This window comes from Chroicocephalus ridibundus, chromosome 1 (assembly GCF_963924245.1).
Source record: "Chroicocephalus ridibundus chromosome 1, bChrRid1.1, whole genome shotgun sequence".
Lineage (NCBI taxonomy): Eukaryota > Metazoa > Chordata > Aves > Charadriiformes > Laridae > Chroicocephalus > Chroicocephalus ridibundus.
The window spans coordinates 213,195,183-213,208,801 of record NC_086284.1 but is presented as its reverse complement, the minus strand read 5'-3'; the positions used below and the strand labels follow the sequence as shown (position 1 = coordinate 213,208,801).

The following is a 13,619-nucleotide window of genomic DNA, read 5'->3' as shown; positions in this document are numbered from 1 at the left end:
TGGCAAAAATACGGATATAATAAGGCTTTTTATGATCCCAAAATATCATGATAAGTGCAAGTTTTGAATTGTGATCCCCAAAATGAAACTCTGGGAAAGAATCCACTCTACAAAAATACAACCCTTGAAACATCTATAACAATTATTTATTGTAATTATGTGTTATTCAGTTTCCAAAATAGCACATGCCGTAGTTGGGAAAAGCAGATCTGTGCTCCAAGTCTCTAATCTAAATAACGCAGCAGCAGATAACAAGAGATGGCAGCAGATGAAGTCCAAGGAAGTCAAAAGGACTGAAAGGCTCGAGCAGCTCCACTTTGTACAGAGTTCTTCCTTTTAGACAGGTTTTAAATGAGTTTAGGTTTTAAATGAGTTTAAGTTTTAAATGAATGGGACTCTTGGCCTTCAGTGAGGGCCTGAGGTGAGTTTGCAGAAATCTTTGAGAAATAATTGTCTTTCCCTGAGTACCAGCTCTAATAACCCCTCAGCAGACCAGAAGCGCACCAGTGAAAATCAGGAGTAACTCCAACAAAAGGCAGACCATGGCATAGAACTGACCCCTGTGGTCCCTGAAAGCAGCGTCAGCATTGTAAAGGCCAGTTAAAGCACTGGACTTACAAGATATCATGAGAAAAAACATAAACGGTACTTCATAATGATTTTTACAAATAGAATCGTTTCCCTTTTTGCCTCAGTCCCAGCTGCTCACGGCTGGGGATGCAGCTTGTGGATTCTCTCACGGCCATCACGTCCCATGGATAAAGCCATCACTGCGTGGCTTCATAGTGGAGCTGGGGGGCCAAAAAGTGCTTTAACTTCCTCTTGAAGCTGAACAGGAACCTCAGAGTAGAGCGGAGGCAACCTCAGCGCGTCTTTGTCCCCCCCTTTCCCCAGGGCAGGAGGTTATGGCGATGGAGGAGGGAAGCCAGGAGGTGCTGCTGCAGTGCAATTGCTCCTCCTTACAAATCCAAGCTTGGATGTGTCCCAGGGAGTCTGATGGTGTTGTGTGGCCCCAGCTGCTTCTCCCCGTTTCCTGGAGCGCACAGCGGGCTGAGAGACAAAATGTGTCGCATGCGGGTGGGCGTTTGTACCAGCTTCTGGGCAAAAGTCTACACCGGAGTTATGTCACAGTGTTGGGTAGCCACCACTTTTATCCATGAAGACCGCAAGGTCCAGGTGGTGCAATGGTACCCTGTTACCACCAGGCTGTCAGAGTGCCAGCAGATGCTGGACCTTTGTTGTGAGCGCAGATATTAAGTAGGGGAAGAAGTGTGCTCTCACAGCACGTGGTGAGAGCTTTGCTGTGTAGCAGTGGCACATTCAAAACACATGGATGGAGGACTGCCCTGTCGCAGATGGAGTTTGGTTGGGCCCTCCAACCCGCCTGATGTCACAGGGCTTTGTGGAGTGACTCTTGTTTCCTCTCAGCATAAACAAGTCTCTGCACTTAGTGCGGTAGCATTTTTTCCTAATCAGCTCTAGCTAAAACATCCTTGCTGTAACTCTGTTAACTGAAAAGGCATTTCCTCTCTCATAATAGTTTATTTCCAGTGCAGAAGGTACAAAAATTCTCTAATACCTACTGTTTTCCTTTTTCTTTTTTTAAGTAAGTGCTGTATAAATTTTTTTCATTACACTACCTGGATTTACCAAATTTACCTGCCTTCAAATTAATCCTCCTGTTTTATCACTCTGAGGTGATAATACGTCAGACACATCTCACAAGTAAGGGACGAGCCTTCATTCTTATTTGGCTTGCCAAAGGAGAGGTTCATTATCCCAGGAAAGTTACTCAAAGCTCAAGGTGTCAGCCTCTTCTGTTAGTTGGCATACAGGAGTCTGGAGAGCATCTCCATACAGGTTTTAAGAGCAACTCGTTAGGATTTAGGGGAACCAAACTATATTGGCATATGATGTAACTAAGGATTGTATTAAATGCAAAGCATCAGCCAACAGACCTTGTTACCGGATTTACATATTCAAAACGCTTATTCTCCTTTCTAGCCCGAGAACCTGCTTTACTACAGCCAGGATGAAGAATCAAAAATCATGATCAGTGACTTTGGATTGTCAAAGATGGAGGGTAAAGGAGATGTGATGTCCACAGCCTGCGGGACTCCTGGCTATGTTGGTAAGAGATTTGATTATACTGTCTGTCCACCCTTCCCATCTGCAATACGGACACATAGTGAAAAGGGAATAATACTTATTTTCCAGCGCCATTTCATAGAACACGTGAGATTTTACAGGTGTTCATTAGAACTAGACATTTCAGAAGCTGCTGGTGCTCTGTCTTGTGTGCTCTTCTACATTGGGTCCGCATGCTGCCAGCCAGCTCAGGGACCGTGGGTTTCACTTTCATCATTTTAATCTTTTGCAAAATACGTCTTCTCAAAGCCACTGCCTAAAGCTAAATTAGGAGCACGTGAAGAATATCCTCAAATGCATCGCTTCTTCAAGCACCTATAAAACCAAGAAGCTTTACCTAATGTAACGTTATTTTAATCATAAAGGACAGTACTTGCCAGATTCCCCTGATAGAAGACAGTAAAACGAAAGAGACATGTTCAGTCATCCTCTGTTACAACCACGTTAAGTTACTGACTCCTAGATGTCAGTATCCAGAAGCTCTTTAGATCCCCAAGCCTTCCTGGACAGTATCAAATTGCTTATTATCATTTATTCCTTGGTATTTTGTCCATTTGGGAGTGATTGCACCCGGCCACTGATTACCGTTGTGTTTACCAGCATCCTTTTAAAAAAGTTAAAGTAACTGAATAAGAGAATTATATGGCAGGTGATGACAGGGTCTGTTTGAGCAAACACTGTTTGAAAAGCTCGATTCATGCATGAGACATCCAGCAAGGCTGTGCCTCCTACGATACCAAGCTAGTCAGCTGAGGCACTAAAATTAATCTCTGGGGTACCCATGAAATCCGTGAAACTAAAATGACAGTGGCTTCCCCAGGGGTAGATTTGTCTCACTTTTTTCCAGTAGGAAAGACCTGATGTTTTCCAGCAGTCAGACACAGAGGCTCCTTTTGCTTTGCAGCTGCGACCTCACCTGTGTTTTCACAGCTCCGATGATACCACGGTACGAGAACTCACAGAGATGACGTTGTTATGACACAGTGATCCAGATTTGTCCCAGGAATACCTTTTTTTCTGGGCATTATCTTCACGCTGCAAAGGCACCCTCTATCCTGATAACATCAGGAAAAGGAACAGATTTCTTTGGTTTCCCCGCAGTGAAGCCGTCAGCCCATCGTTTTTTTATTTTAAGACATATGAGTCAGGATGCCCTCTGTGCAGCCTGAATAGCTGTCTTGTGTAATCACACCAGACTGGAAATCTTCTTCCAAAGCACTAGCAGGAATTGAGCTGAGACAGCAATTTTCATCATTTTTGCTGTCAGCTCTTCTGTCCTTAATTAACATGTTTTATTTTGTTCTGAAATGGGCGCTGACTAGAATATGTCTGCGAGAGGCAGGGAAGCTCAGATGATGTTTGCCCAAGCGTTGATGAAAATGAGGGAGCGCGATGGTGCCCGGGCACTGAGTGATCTCATACGGCCTCTCAGCGTGCCATTTACATAAGAAAACTTGCTATTTTGGAGAGGAAGGTCTCGGAGCATGTGACATGAATTGTAGTGCTTTGAGAGATGTTTGAGAGCTCTCATTACTCATGGTCTGGGCACTGATAGCTACACAAGTGCCTCCAGGCCCCGTTGTTACCTTGCTGAGCGCGGGATTTACTCATCGCGGTTCAAGAGGTCACGGCCGCTTATTTCTGAAGTGCTGACAGGAGTTTTTCCCCTCTCTCACAAAGAAAACCTCTTTAAATATTTGTTCTATTTCTTTTTTGCATGGGAGACGGCTCCTCTTTAGTGCAGCCTTTTTCTTTTTTTTTTTTTTTAAGTATAATTGGTTGCCCAGACAACATTTTCCAAGCGCAGAAGATTGTTGTTGTCAGTCACTGTGGCGATGCCCGCGAATGGGCCTCCGTGAGTGTTACACCTGATGACATGGCTTCTGCATACCTGATCTGCAATTTTTTTCTGCGTCCAAAAGCTTTCATGCCTGCCAGCGTCACTCTCAATTTGCAGCACCTGCTTAAAATGCCCTCAAATAAACGTAAGAGTCCGTCCTCTTAACAGCACCACATGAATACGTGTCCTCGTCTCGACTGGGGCAGACACAGGCCACAGTGCTGGCTCATGAAGTGTCCTCTCTGCCAACTCTTTTTGGGGTTTTTTCAAGCCGTTTTACCTAGCGTTTAAGTAACACTCGGGAATCCATCACTTACAACGTAATTCATGGCACTTTTCTTTAAAGATATGTGGAACATCCCATTTTCCAAGACTTTATGAGGAATTAATGACTTTTGTCAGTTATGTTGTTATGACACAGTGATCCAGATTTGTCCCAGGAATACCATTTTTTTCTGGGCATTATCTTCACGCTGCAAAGGCACCCTCTATCCTGATAACATCAGGAAAAGGAACAGATTTCTTTGGTTTCCCCACGGTGAAGCCATCAGCCATCAGCTCGAAGCACTACAATTCATGTCACATGCTCCGAGACCTTCCTCTCCAAAATAGCACTTTCCTTTTAAATTCCTAGAAAAAAGTTAGGCATGCATCACATGCCAAAGGCACCCAGGGTGCGGTTAAGAAGTCATTGAAATCTGCTACTATTTATTCTTCCTTATCTCCGGAAGCGGACCAAGTCGGAGCCCACTGTGCAAGGTGCTGGACAAGCTTCTGACGTGGTAGCAGACCTGATCTTAACTCATATCTGCTGCCCTTTGCGAGTATTTGCAAGTATGCAAGGCCCCTGTCATTTCTACCTAATTTCCCTGATCAGGATATGCTTTCAACTCCGTGTGCTTCAATTTTTAACTCAGATTTTCTTAGTTTCAGCTCCAAGGACAGTGGTACCCAAGACACTAAATTCCTGTTTACGTGGTTCAGAAATTCGTTGAATAAGGGAGGGTGTAATTATAATTGAACTTTTAAAAAATATCACTTTTCTTTCTGAAAATCAGAGCATTACTTATCAAATTAGGTTCTATCTAAAGTGTGCATAACTGGTAGTGCATTAGCACGTTAGCTTTTAAGGCTCTGCCTTACAGATTCAATTACTGGCAAGAGCTGAGAGAGCTCATCCTTTCAGTTTTGTCAGAGATTTTGGTCCTATGGTGAAAAGGTAACAATTAGGATAATTTAACACAATTAGGCTTAGTTGGGGCACTTTTGTTAAGATGTAAATCTAAATATTTACTTACTGAAGAGGGGGTCGGATAATGCCACCTCTTCTAATGAAAAGGTCTTCCATTTTCTTATCTGCTTAAGACTCTTATCTCTCTCTCCATTTCTTACAGAGGGAGTCTAGTTGGGACTAGGTGGCCAACTTTTTGGTAGCGTCTAAATTGGGTAACATGAGGGAGCTTGTGCGCCTCATTTCATTGTAAATTAGGTGGGTGGACTGGCTTGCATGGATCCCATTCCATCTTCTAGACTGGAGAAGAAGCAGTGTTTTCAAAACCCTGCATGATCTCTGTGATTATGGGCAAGATCTGTATAAATCATCAGTGATCTGTCATGGGCTGCTCGGCTTAAGACTGTTTAAAAGAACTTGATTTTGATGAAGAAGGTGTTCAAAACTGCCCGAAAATGAGTTACCCTTGAGGTATGTCAAGTTGGGCACCCATGAGGAGGTGACTCCAGTCATTCAGCAGATTCTTCTAAAGAGATTTTGGCTGTTTGGGAACTAGGTCTCACTGACTTACTTTCCATGAGAGCTCATCTCTCAAAAGCTTTGGTTACTTCTGCAGATGGAACTTATACTCACAAGACACTTATGGACATTGAAAAGTTTGGGAAAAAATGTTAGAAAGCCTGTCTCTGGCAATCTGATCTCCTTTTGCAGAAATGCTGAATTACGAACTGTGTTTGTGGCTGCTAATATCTTAATCCTACTGAGATTTAAAATTCTTGCTCTGAGTCCCAACCCAACTTCAAGTAAAATTTTCTTGTATTCCCCTGTCGTAGGGATTGGACTGGACCCTGGATGTGTGGTTGGTCCCTGTACACCCTACCTCAGTCACTTTTTATTCTCCGTAGTGCTTTTATGAAAGGTCATTTCACATCTTTCAGATCAGAAACCCAGCAGCAATTTCAGATCATAGCATTCTCTCAGCCCTGTGCAAGACCAAACCATTTAAGTAAGCCATAGATTTCCATGCTGAATTTTGACTTATTCAGTATCTTTTGAGTCAGAAGTTTGAAAATATTCAATAAGCCTTTGGGATATCCTTATTAGCAAAAAGCCACCCCAGGAGTTGTTTAGGCAGTAACATGAGTAATAAAGTAAAAATAAAGCATGGGAACTGCTCTCACCAGGGTTTGCACAGGCACGAGCTCGTGACAGTGCAATTGCTCAGCTCCATTGCTGTATCCTGAAACAGGGTTTACTTGCGTGTGGTTCTGGCTGCATTATGTTCCATGACGGCTACGTAAATCTGACCCAGCAACATGAAATAGGGACAATAGGAACATAAGAACATAAGAAGCCAGCAGAGCTGCACCAAAACCCTGCTGTCCTTCAGAAACAGCACCAAACTGCAAAGTCTTGGCCAACCGGAACAAGATGAACACTGGAGGACTGTGCAAGAGGGAAAGAAGTTGTTTTCATCTGAGGAGTCAGTGGAAGAGGGACTCTGGTCTGGTGGTGAAGCTGCTTCATATGCCTTTCAGCCCATTTGCACTATGAGGAAGACGCTTTCTATGGTGGCAGGGCACCTCATGCTGCTTTTGCACTGTCTTTGTCTTCAGGAGAGGGGCTGGGTTGGCCCTTTCTGCATTCCACTATCTTCTCCGTGGTGCAAGGTCGTTCCTCTCTGTGCATCTTCTTGAGATGGTACCTTCAAGTCCTAAGCAACAGGGCTGGCACCATCTCCCTTTGGTGTCCCTTACAAATGTTGCCTGTAACTCACCTTCCCCCTCAGATTTCATGGCCATCTTCTACCTGTGCAGCCCAGGTTTCCCCTTCTTTACTTGCAGGACCTGCCTACGTGATAGAAACTGGCATCAAAATAGTTACCAGCTGAACTACTAGTCCTGGCTTGCACCAGGCCAATTTGCTTGGCCAGTTGAGCTATGTCCCTGCCCAGCTTAAGCAGGTCCCTGGTTATTTTAACCCTGTTTAGATCTTTTTATTCCTCCCACATTTACGGCAGCCTGCTGGTTTGCCAGTCCTGTGGGAATCTTCAAAACCACCGCCCTTTGTTCAAATGCCTCATTCCTTCTGGCGTGCAGCTTGTGTGAAGCCATACAAGCCACAGAAAATAGCATTAGACTGAGTTCTTGTGAGACAGCAAAATCTGCTGGGAGTAGCACCATCATGGGAGCGAAGGAAAACGGCTTTTAAGTACGAGGCTGGTATGAAGAACAGGCACCCTCATGACTTGTACAGTTTGTTCAACAGGCTTAAAGTATCACAGCAATCCCCATCACTTGAGCTCTTTGCGAGAACATGGCTTGCTGGTTTTGGCACCCAGCAGCCGCATTTTTAGGGAGCTTATTAGCATAGCTGCGCTCACCAGGGGTAATGGCATACGGCTCTGAAAGGTTTCCAAACGTTCCTGTTTTCTACCTTGTCTTAAAACCTCCACTTGAAACAAGACTTTTAATTTTTTCTCCTATTAAAAATAAAACCTAAATAAACAAAGACAACCCTAACTGTAAAACAGCAGATCATCTGGCCTGAAAGTGGAGTGCCCTGGGAAGCGCATCTTCATGTATCTGCAGGTGGGATGAGGCCCTGGGACCCCTACCCAACATTTTCCCTGCCACGTATTGCCAGCAGCAGTGCTGATTTGGCCTGAAACACAGCTCCTGGATGTAGAGGAAGGGTCTGGGTTTGCTTCACTGACTTCCCCGTCTCTGGCCGACTGTTGTGTGGCATTTGAGCCCACAGTGATTCCCTGGGGAGGTGCCGTACTGGCAACTCAGCTGGCATTTCCCCAGCGCCACAAATGGGAGCTTTGACTTTCCCATTCTCCATACTGCTGTTTTGTCTCCTCAGTCATCTGTGTTGATCCTTTAATGCTGCCAGCTCTTGGATTTTTTTTCATTGCGTCTCCTGCTTTTGCCTCTTGGCACTGATCTACCATAATTTCTAAGAGCTCCTCTGACTTGTTTTTCTGCTCATTAAATATTTCCGTCTTTTCCATATATCAGAGACAGATGATGCTTAGCTGTGTTCTCCTGTTCCTGTTCCATGCCTGCTCTTTGTAACAAAAATCAAAAGCAGTCATTGAGCCTTAAAATAATTACTTAAACCTCCTGTATTCCTTCGTTAAAGTTTATCAAAGGGGGAGGTGTAGCCGCACATTTGCTTTGGGCTTGATCCTGTGGCGTTCTTACCTGCTTCACACCCACCATCCGCAGCAGCAACTGTCTGTTATCAGCGCTCTTCACTCCTTTAAAACAGAGAGAGATGCCCCAGCACAGCTTTGATGTTTTAAGAGGGAGAATCTTTATATAGCTCACATCCCCTCCTCTCAGGTTTGTTTTCTGTTATGTTAATGCGGCATATCTGTATAATGTCAGGAGCTCACTAGGATCCATAGTGCTCAGGAGCCATTTGCATAATGTTTTCTTTGGGGGATATAAGATGTATAATGTTTACCGGTCTTGAAAATGATGCAAACGGGAGCAGACAGTCAAAGGTAGAAGAGATATGCGAAGAAAATACTGGGAATTTGGAAGGATTGGAGAGTTGGAAGACATCTAATCACCTAAGGACAGGGGAAAATTAACTCCCTTCTTCTGCATATTTTGTCACAAAATTGAGTCACAAGGGGTGGAACAAAAAAGGACATTGAGTCTCACAGACCTTATTTGATGCACATTATGAAAAAAAGATTCTTTTTAGAGGAAAACTTGGAGGCAAGTTTTGATGAATCGGGAAGGAAAGAGTCAGATTTAGGGACACGAGAGCTGTCTGGGAAGGTTGTCTTGAGCGACTTTGAGGAACAGCTGTTTTATACAAGAGAAATGTAAATTTGCCAGACTGTCTCAGCTTGCCAGGCTATCTGGGAGGCAGTGGCAGGCCAAATACGATGACTCTCCAGTGCTTCATTCTTTTATCCCAAGTTCATCTTCAAATTGACCCCACCAGAGTGACTAGCACCAAGCTGACACAGACCCCGCCCCGGCCGCTGGGAAAGGAGTTACCTTTGGGTGCCAGCTGTAGACGCCTTTTATATTTCCACAGTTCTGTCCCCTCTTGTAGTAAGAACACTTTAACATTTATCTTGATACAGCAGCATGCCCGTGTCCTGCAAGGAGCCAGCGGCTTCTCAGGAATTGGGGTGCAGGTTTCTGACAAGCACCTAGGGCCAGGTTAAGAGCCGTTCATGCTAGGTACGGTGGGAAGAAACTTCCTGTGGCGTGAAGTGGATAGGAGCATTCAGACATTACAACAGCGTATTAGGATTAACAATATATGAACAGAACCATCATTTTAATTTCTTATACGTGCAGTGGTCCCAGTTTGATGGATAACTTGAAGACTGGGGTACTATTTAGCCTGTACTGCAGACTGGGTCATATCCCATTATTCAGAAGTCTTCATAATCTGGCTGCCAGCTATATTTTTACCCACATTCCCCTGGATTTTCTTTCTTTTTACAACGTGTTCCCAGTGTGACCTGAGCCTTTCCATCATTCCGCTGCTCGTGGAGATGCAACGTGGATGCCCTCATCTGTCCTGTGCACTGTCTTCCCTTCAGTCCCTTCTATAAGCTCTCATGCCCAAGCACCAGAAAATCTTTTCTGTTTCTAATTATTGCTTCCTGTTCCCTTCCTTGCTTGCAGTTTTGACCTTAGTTTTGTTGACTTGTCTAGCTTAACAAGATAACTCTTTGAAGAGTCCTTATCAGTACACCAAAGCATATGTAGCAACCAAATGTGAGGCTCAAGTTCTAATACATTTATGTGCTTCCCAGTTTTTTTCACTGTTCTTCAAGTAACTAACTGCTTTGATGCTGGTAAGGCTCCTAGCAGAGGAAGGTGCAACCCCAAAGAAATATTTTTCCTGGAACTTGCTCCTTCATGAATTTTTTGGTAGCATTTGAACTCTGAAGTACTCAGAGGAAATACTGTGCTTTTTAAAACCCAGTGTGGCAAGTCTGCTTTAGGAATGCCACAAGCAGTGATTTCTGGCATTGTTGTGGACATTTTGCTTGGAAAAAAAGCAAAAGCTTCTTTACGTGAAAAAGATTAGAGTCACAGGGTTTTAAAATTTAGGTTTAAGCATTTGCACTGAAAGGTCCCAATAGGGAAAACAAAATACTTCAGGCTCCCAAACAAAAGAATGCACCTTTTTAACTCTCACTGGTGTAAGACAGGAAAGCAGACCCACAAAGAGTTTCAATTAATGCCCAGGCTCTCACTTTTAGCAAAATTCAGACTTTGGTGGCTGAAGGCTGTAGAGGCAGAAGGCTCAGCTCCTTTGTGTGTGTGTCCAATTCCTGCTACGTTTCGTTTCTCCCTCTGAGGTGTCTGTGTTCCCAGAGGCAGAAGGACAAATGGCTCCCCCTGACCTCCAGCAGGATTCAGAAGGCAGCTGTTGGGAGGAACGGTGGCAGCTCTCCTTCCTCTCCTGCAGACCTAACTCATCGCCTCCCTGACACCCTGCACTTTCCGAGTTGCCTCTTGGAATCCCCTGTTTGGCAGCACGATGTGGTGGAGCTGTGAGGCTGTCAGGGTGAATGTGCATCTCAGCACCAGTGCAAAGCTCATCCTTGTTTTCCTTCAAGTCTCCTAAAGTTCCTCTGACAGCGAGGGGGTGGTCTTCTGCCTCTCATGCATATTTCAGGCCTTGCTTTTGTTTTCTGTCCTTGAAGTTGGAAAATAGGGAATTTGCCCCACTTTAGGAGTCATCCTTCTTTGTGAGAATATAAGCTTCAAAAACATCAGGATATTTCCAAATGCAAGGGCTGTGTGTGGAGGGCAACAACACAGGGTCTCAGAGAGCTTCAAGTTTCAGGGTTCTACCTCTTGGCCACATGTAAATGTTTGGTCTTGTAACATGTGCTTGTTCGGCTTTTTCATTTTCAGCTCCTGAAGTGCTGGCCCAGAAACCCTACAGCAAAGCCGTGGACTGCTGGTCCATCGGGGTCATCGCATACATCCTGTGAGTATCTGTTGGGTTTTCAATCACAGGCAGCTTTGGGACCTGCAACATGCTCTCCCACCATGTAATTACCCACTTACTCTGGGCCAAAAAAGTCAATCTCTGACACGTGGGACCCAGGATAATGTGAACCCTGGACACCTCCCAGTTGTGTAAAGGCTGAAATTTGAGCAGAAGTGATAGGAAATGAACCAGGACCCTTTAAAAGCAAAAATCCTTGCTCCCGCCTCAGCTACAGGGTATGCAATAGTATGGGCTTGTTCAGGTTGTGACGCTAGTGAACCTGTTCCCTCCCCTGCTGAGGTTAGCTTTGACCAGAAACAAATTTGACCGTGTCCACAGAGCTCAGCATCATGCCCACAGGCGTATCCTGAAGTGACATCTCTCTCAAGATGTCACCATGATGGCTTTTTGTTCCCTGAGGAGGGCACAGAGGAAAATAAGGAGGAAGAGCTTTTCATGTACTGCAGTGAATTATTCTCATCAAAACATAATACAAAGTATTGAGAATTCACTGAAAATGAGGGATTGTTTTTCTAAATACATCCAACCATCAGGTCCCATAGGAGAGGGTGAGCTGATTTCTGCCCTGTCAATTCTGTCACTCTTCCATCAAGCCATTATGCCTCTGCATTCATGGCTGAGATTTGCTCCTTTAATGAGGCTAATTGGTCCTCAAAGGAGTGAGTGTTGGTTGCTTGAGAAAGCTATGGAACCAGGACTTCTGTGCATTCTTCAAAGTGGTGGATAGGTCTTAGAACCCATATGTTTATGCAGATTCAGTGCCTGTCCTCATACAATACTTGCTACCCTTCTTCACAAAGGCTTACTAAGATAATTTAGATTAGAGGGGACCTCAGGATGTCCTGTCCTTGAGGTCATACAAGGTTGCCTAGGGCTTTATCCAGTTGGGTTTAGAAATCCTCTGAAGATGGAGACTGTGCAAGATCTCTGGGCAACCTGTTCGACTGCTTGACTGTCCTTATGGCGAAAAGGTTGTTCCTTATGTCCAGGCTTGTCTCCATGAAAGAGGTAGCCAGTACTCTAGATGTGGGTGCACCTTCAGTGCTTGAGCCATGGAAGTAGGTAAGCCAACTCCCGTCCCAGTGACAGCACTTGGAAGGATTGGAGAGGTGTCCTGGCCGCTGAGGTCACCAGGGGTCATTAGTGCTGTCCAGAAAAGGGCATCCATAACATTTCTGGGAACTATCATCTGTACCCAGCTCTGTGTGCGTGAGCATACGAAATCACTGCTAATATTTGGGTCGAAAGTAAAATGCAGAATTTGTTGTCTGTGAACCTGTAGGAAGACTCCCTCTAGCTTAGGGACCTGTCTTGATGGGGTGGTCTGTGCTCAGGGCTCGAGTTTGTGAGTCCATGTATGTCATTCAGGTGACAATCGTGTTGGTTGCTTCTGCAGAATGCAGCAAACTTTGAAGCAGGAGCTATTCACGCGGGTCTCCGAGAGGAGGTCAGGCTGTCACCGTGGGCTGACGCAGGGTGACCACGCGGAGCACAACAAGCCTGTTGCTTTTGTGCAAGAGGGCACAGAGCTGCTGTGTAGCTGGTGACTGCTGCAGAAACAAATGTCTTTTCATGCCAGCATTACCAGTGATTTGTCTTTTTTTTTGTTTTGTTTTTCCCCTTTGCACAACTGTCACAGTAATACAAGGCTGAAGGAAAAAGCAGCTCCAAGGAGGCGCAGCATTAAAGCTTTCCTACTTTGTTCCCATTCTCTTTATGCAAACATTTCATGGCTTGTCAACATGAATAACTTTTTGATGGTGTAATAGAACTATTTTTACCAGGACACACCTCATCGCTGCATTATCCATTCTGTGCAATGTTCGTTCTTTACATTTTCATTTAGTCTTGAGCATGTTATATGCTACCCAAAATAGCTTTTTTATACTAAGATAGTATAGGAAGGCTTTATTTGTTTGCATGTATGTTTGTTTATTTAAAACAAAGTCCTGCCTAAAAACATCAGCTGTATGACTGGCTTTCCAATCTACATCAATATTTGAAAACTTGTTGAGTACAAAACTTTGCAGGGGGATGGATTTATCTTGGAGCAACCATCAATAGCAGGATGAAAAAACTTTTGCAAAACAAAACAAAAATTAACAGTGCTGATTCTGACTTTGTGGCAAAGCCCAGCAGGACATGCTACGGCAGTGAGGAAGACAGCAGACATGCCAAAATACCTTGGAGGCTGCATCACACACCATTCCCTACTGCTCTTTTAGAAGAGGATGGTGTGTGCTGACCCAAACTTTCCATCTTCTACAAGCAAACCTGAGCATGGAAGGCCAAGAGGTTGGAGTTTTTTGATGTTTTTGGTCCTTGCCAGCCATGGCAGGACAATCAGAGTCTTTTCTGTTGCTTTCATAGTACTTTTCTGAGTACTAGCTT

The 13,619-nt window shown here is 44.5% G+C and overlaps 1 protein-coding gene across 3 annotated transcripts in view; it reads left to right on the top strand.

Annotated features, from left to right (window-relative positions):
- Positions 1-13,619, top strand: part of CAMK1D (calcium/calmodulin dependent protein kinase ID) — a 235,676-nt gene that overhangs the window by 188,592 nt on the left and 33,465 nt on the right. For all 3 annotated transcript variants that reach the window (XM_063323613.1, XM_063323612.1, XM_063323614.1), the window contains exons 5-6: positions 2,005-2,131; positions 11,129-11,204. In XM_063323613.1, coding sequence (XP_063179683.1) covers positions 2,005-2,131; positions 11,129-11,204 — 203 coding nt within the window. The remainder of the gene's footprint in view (positions 1-2,004; positions 2,132-11,128; positions 11,205-13,619) is intronic.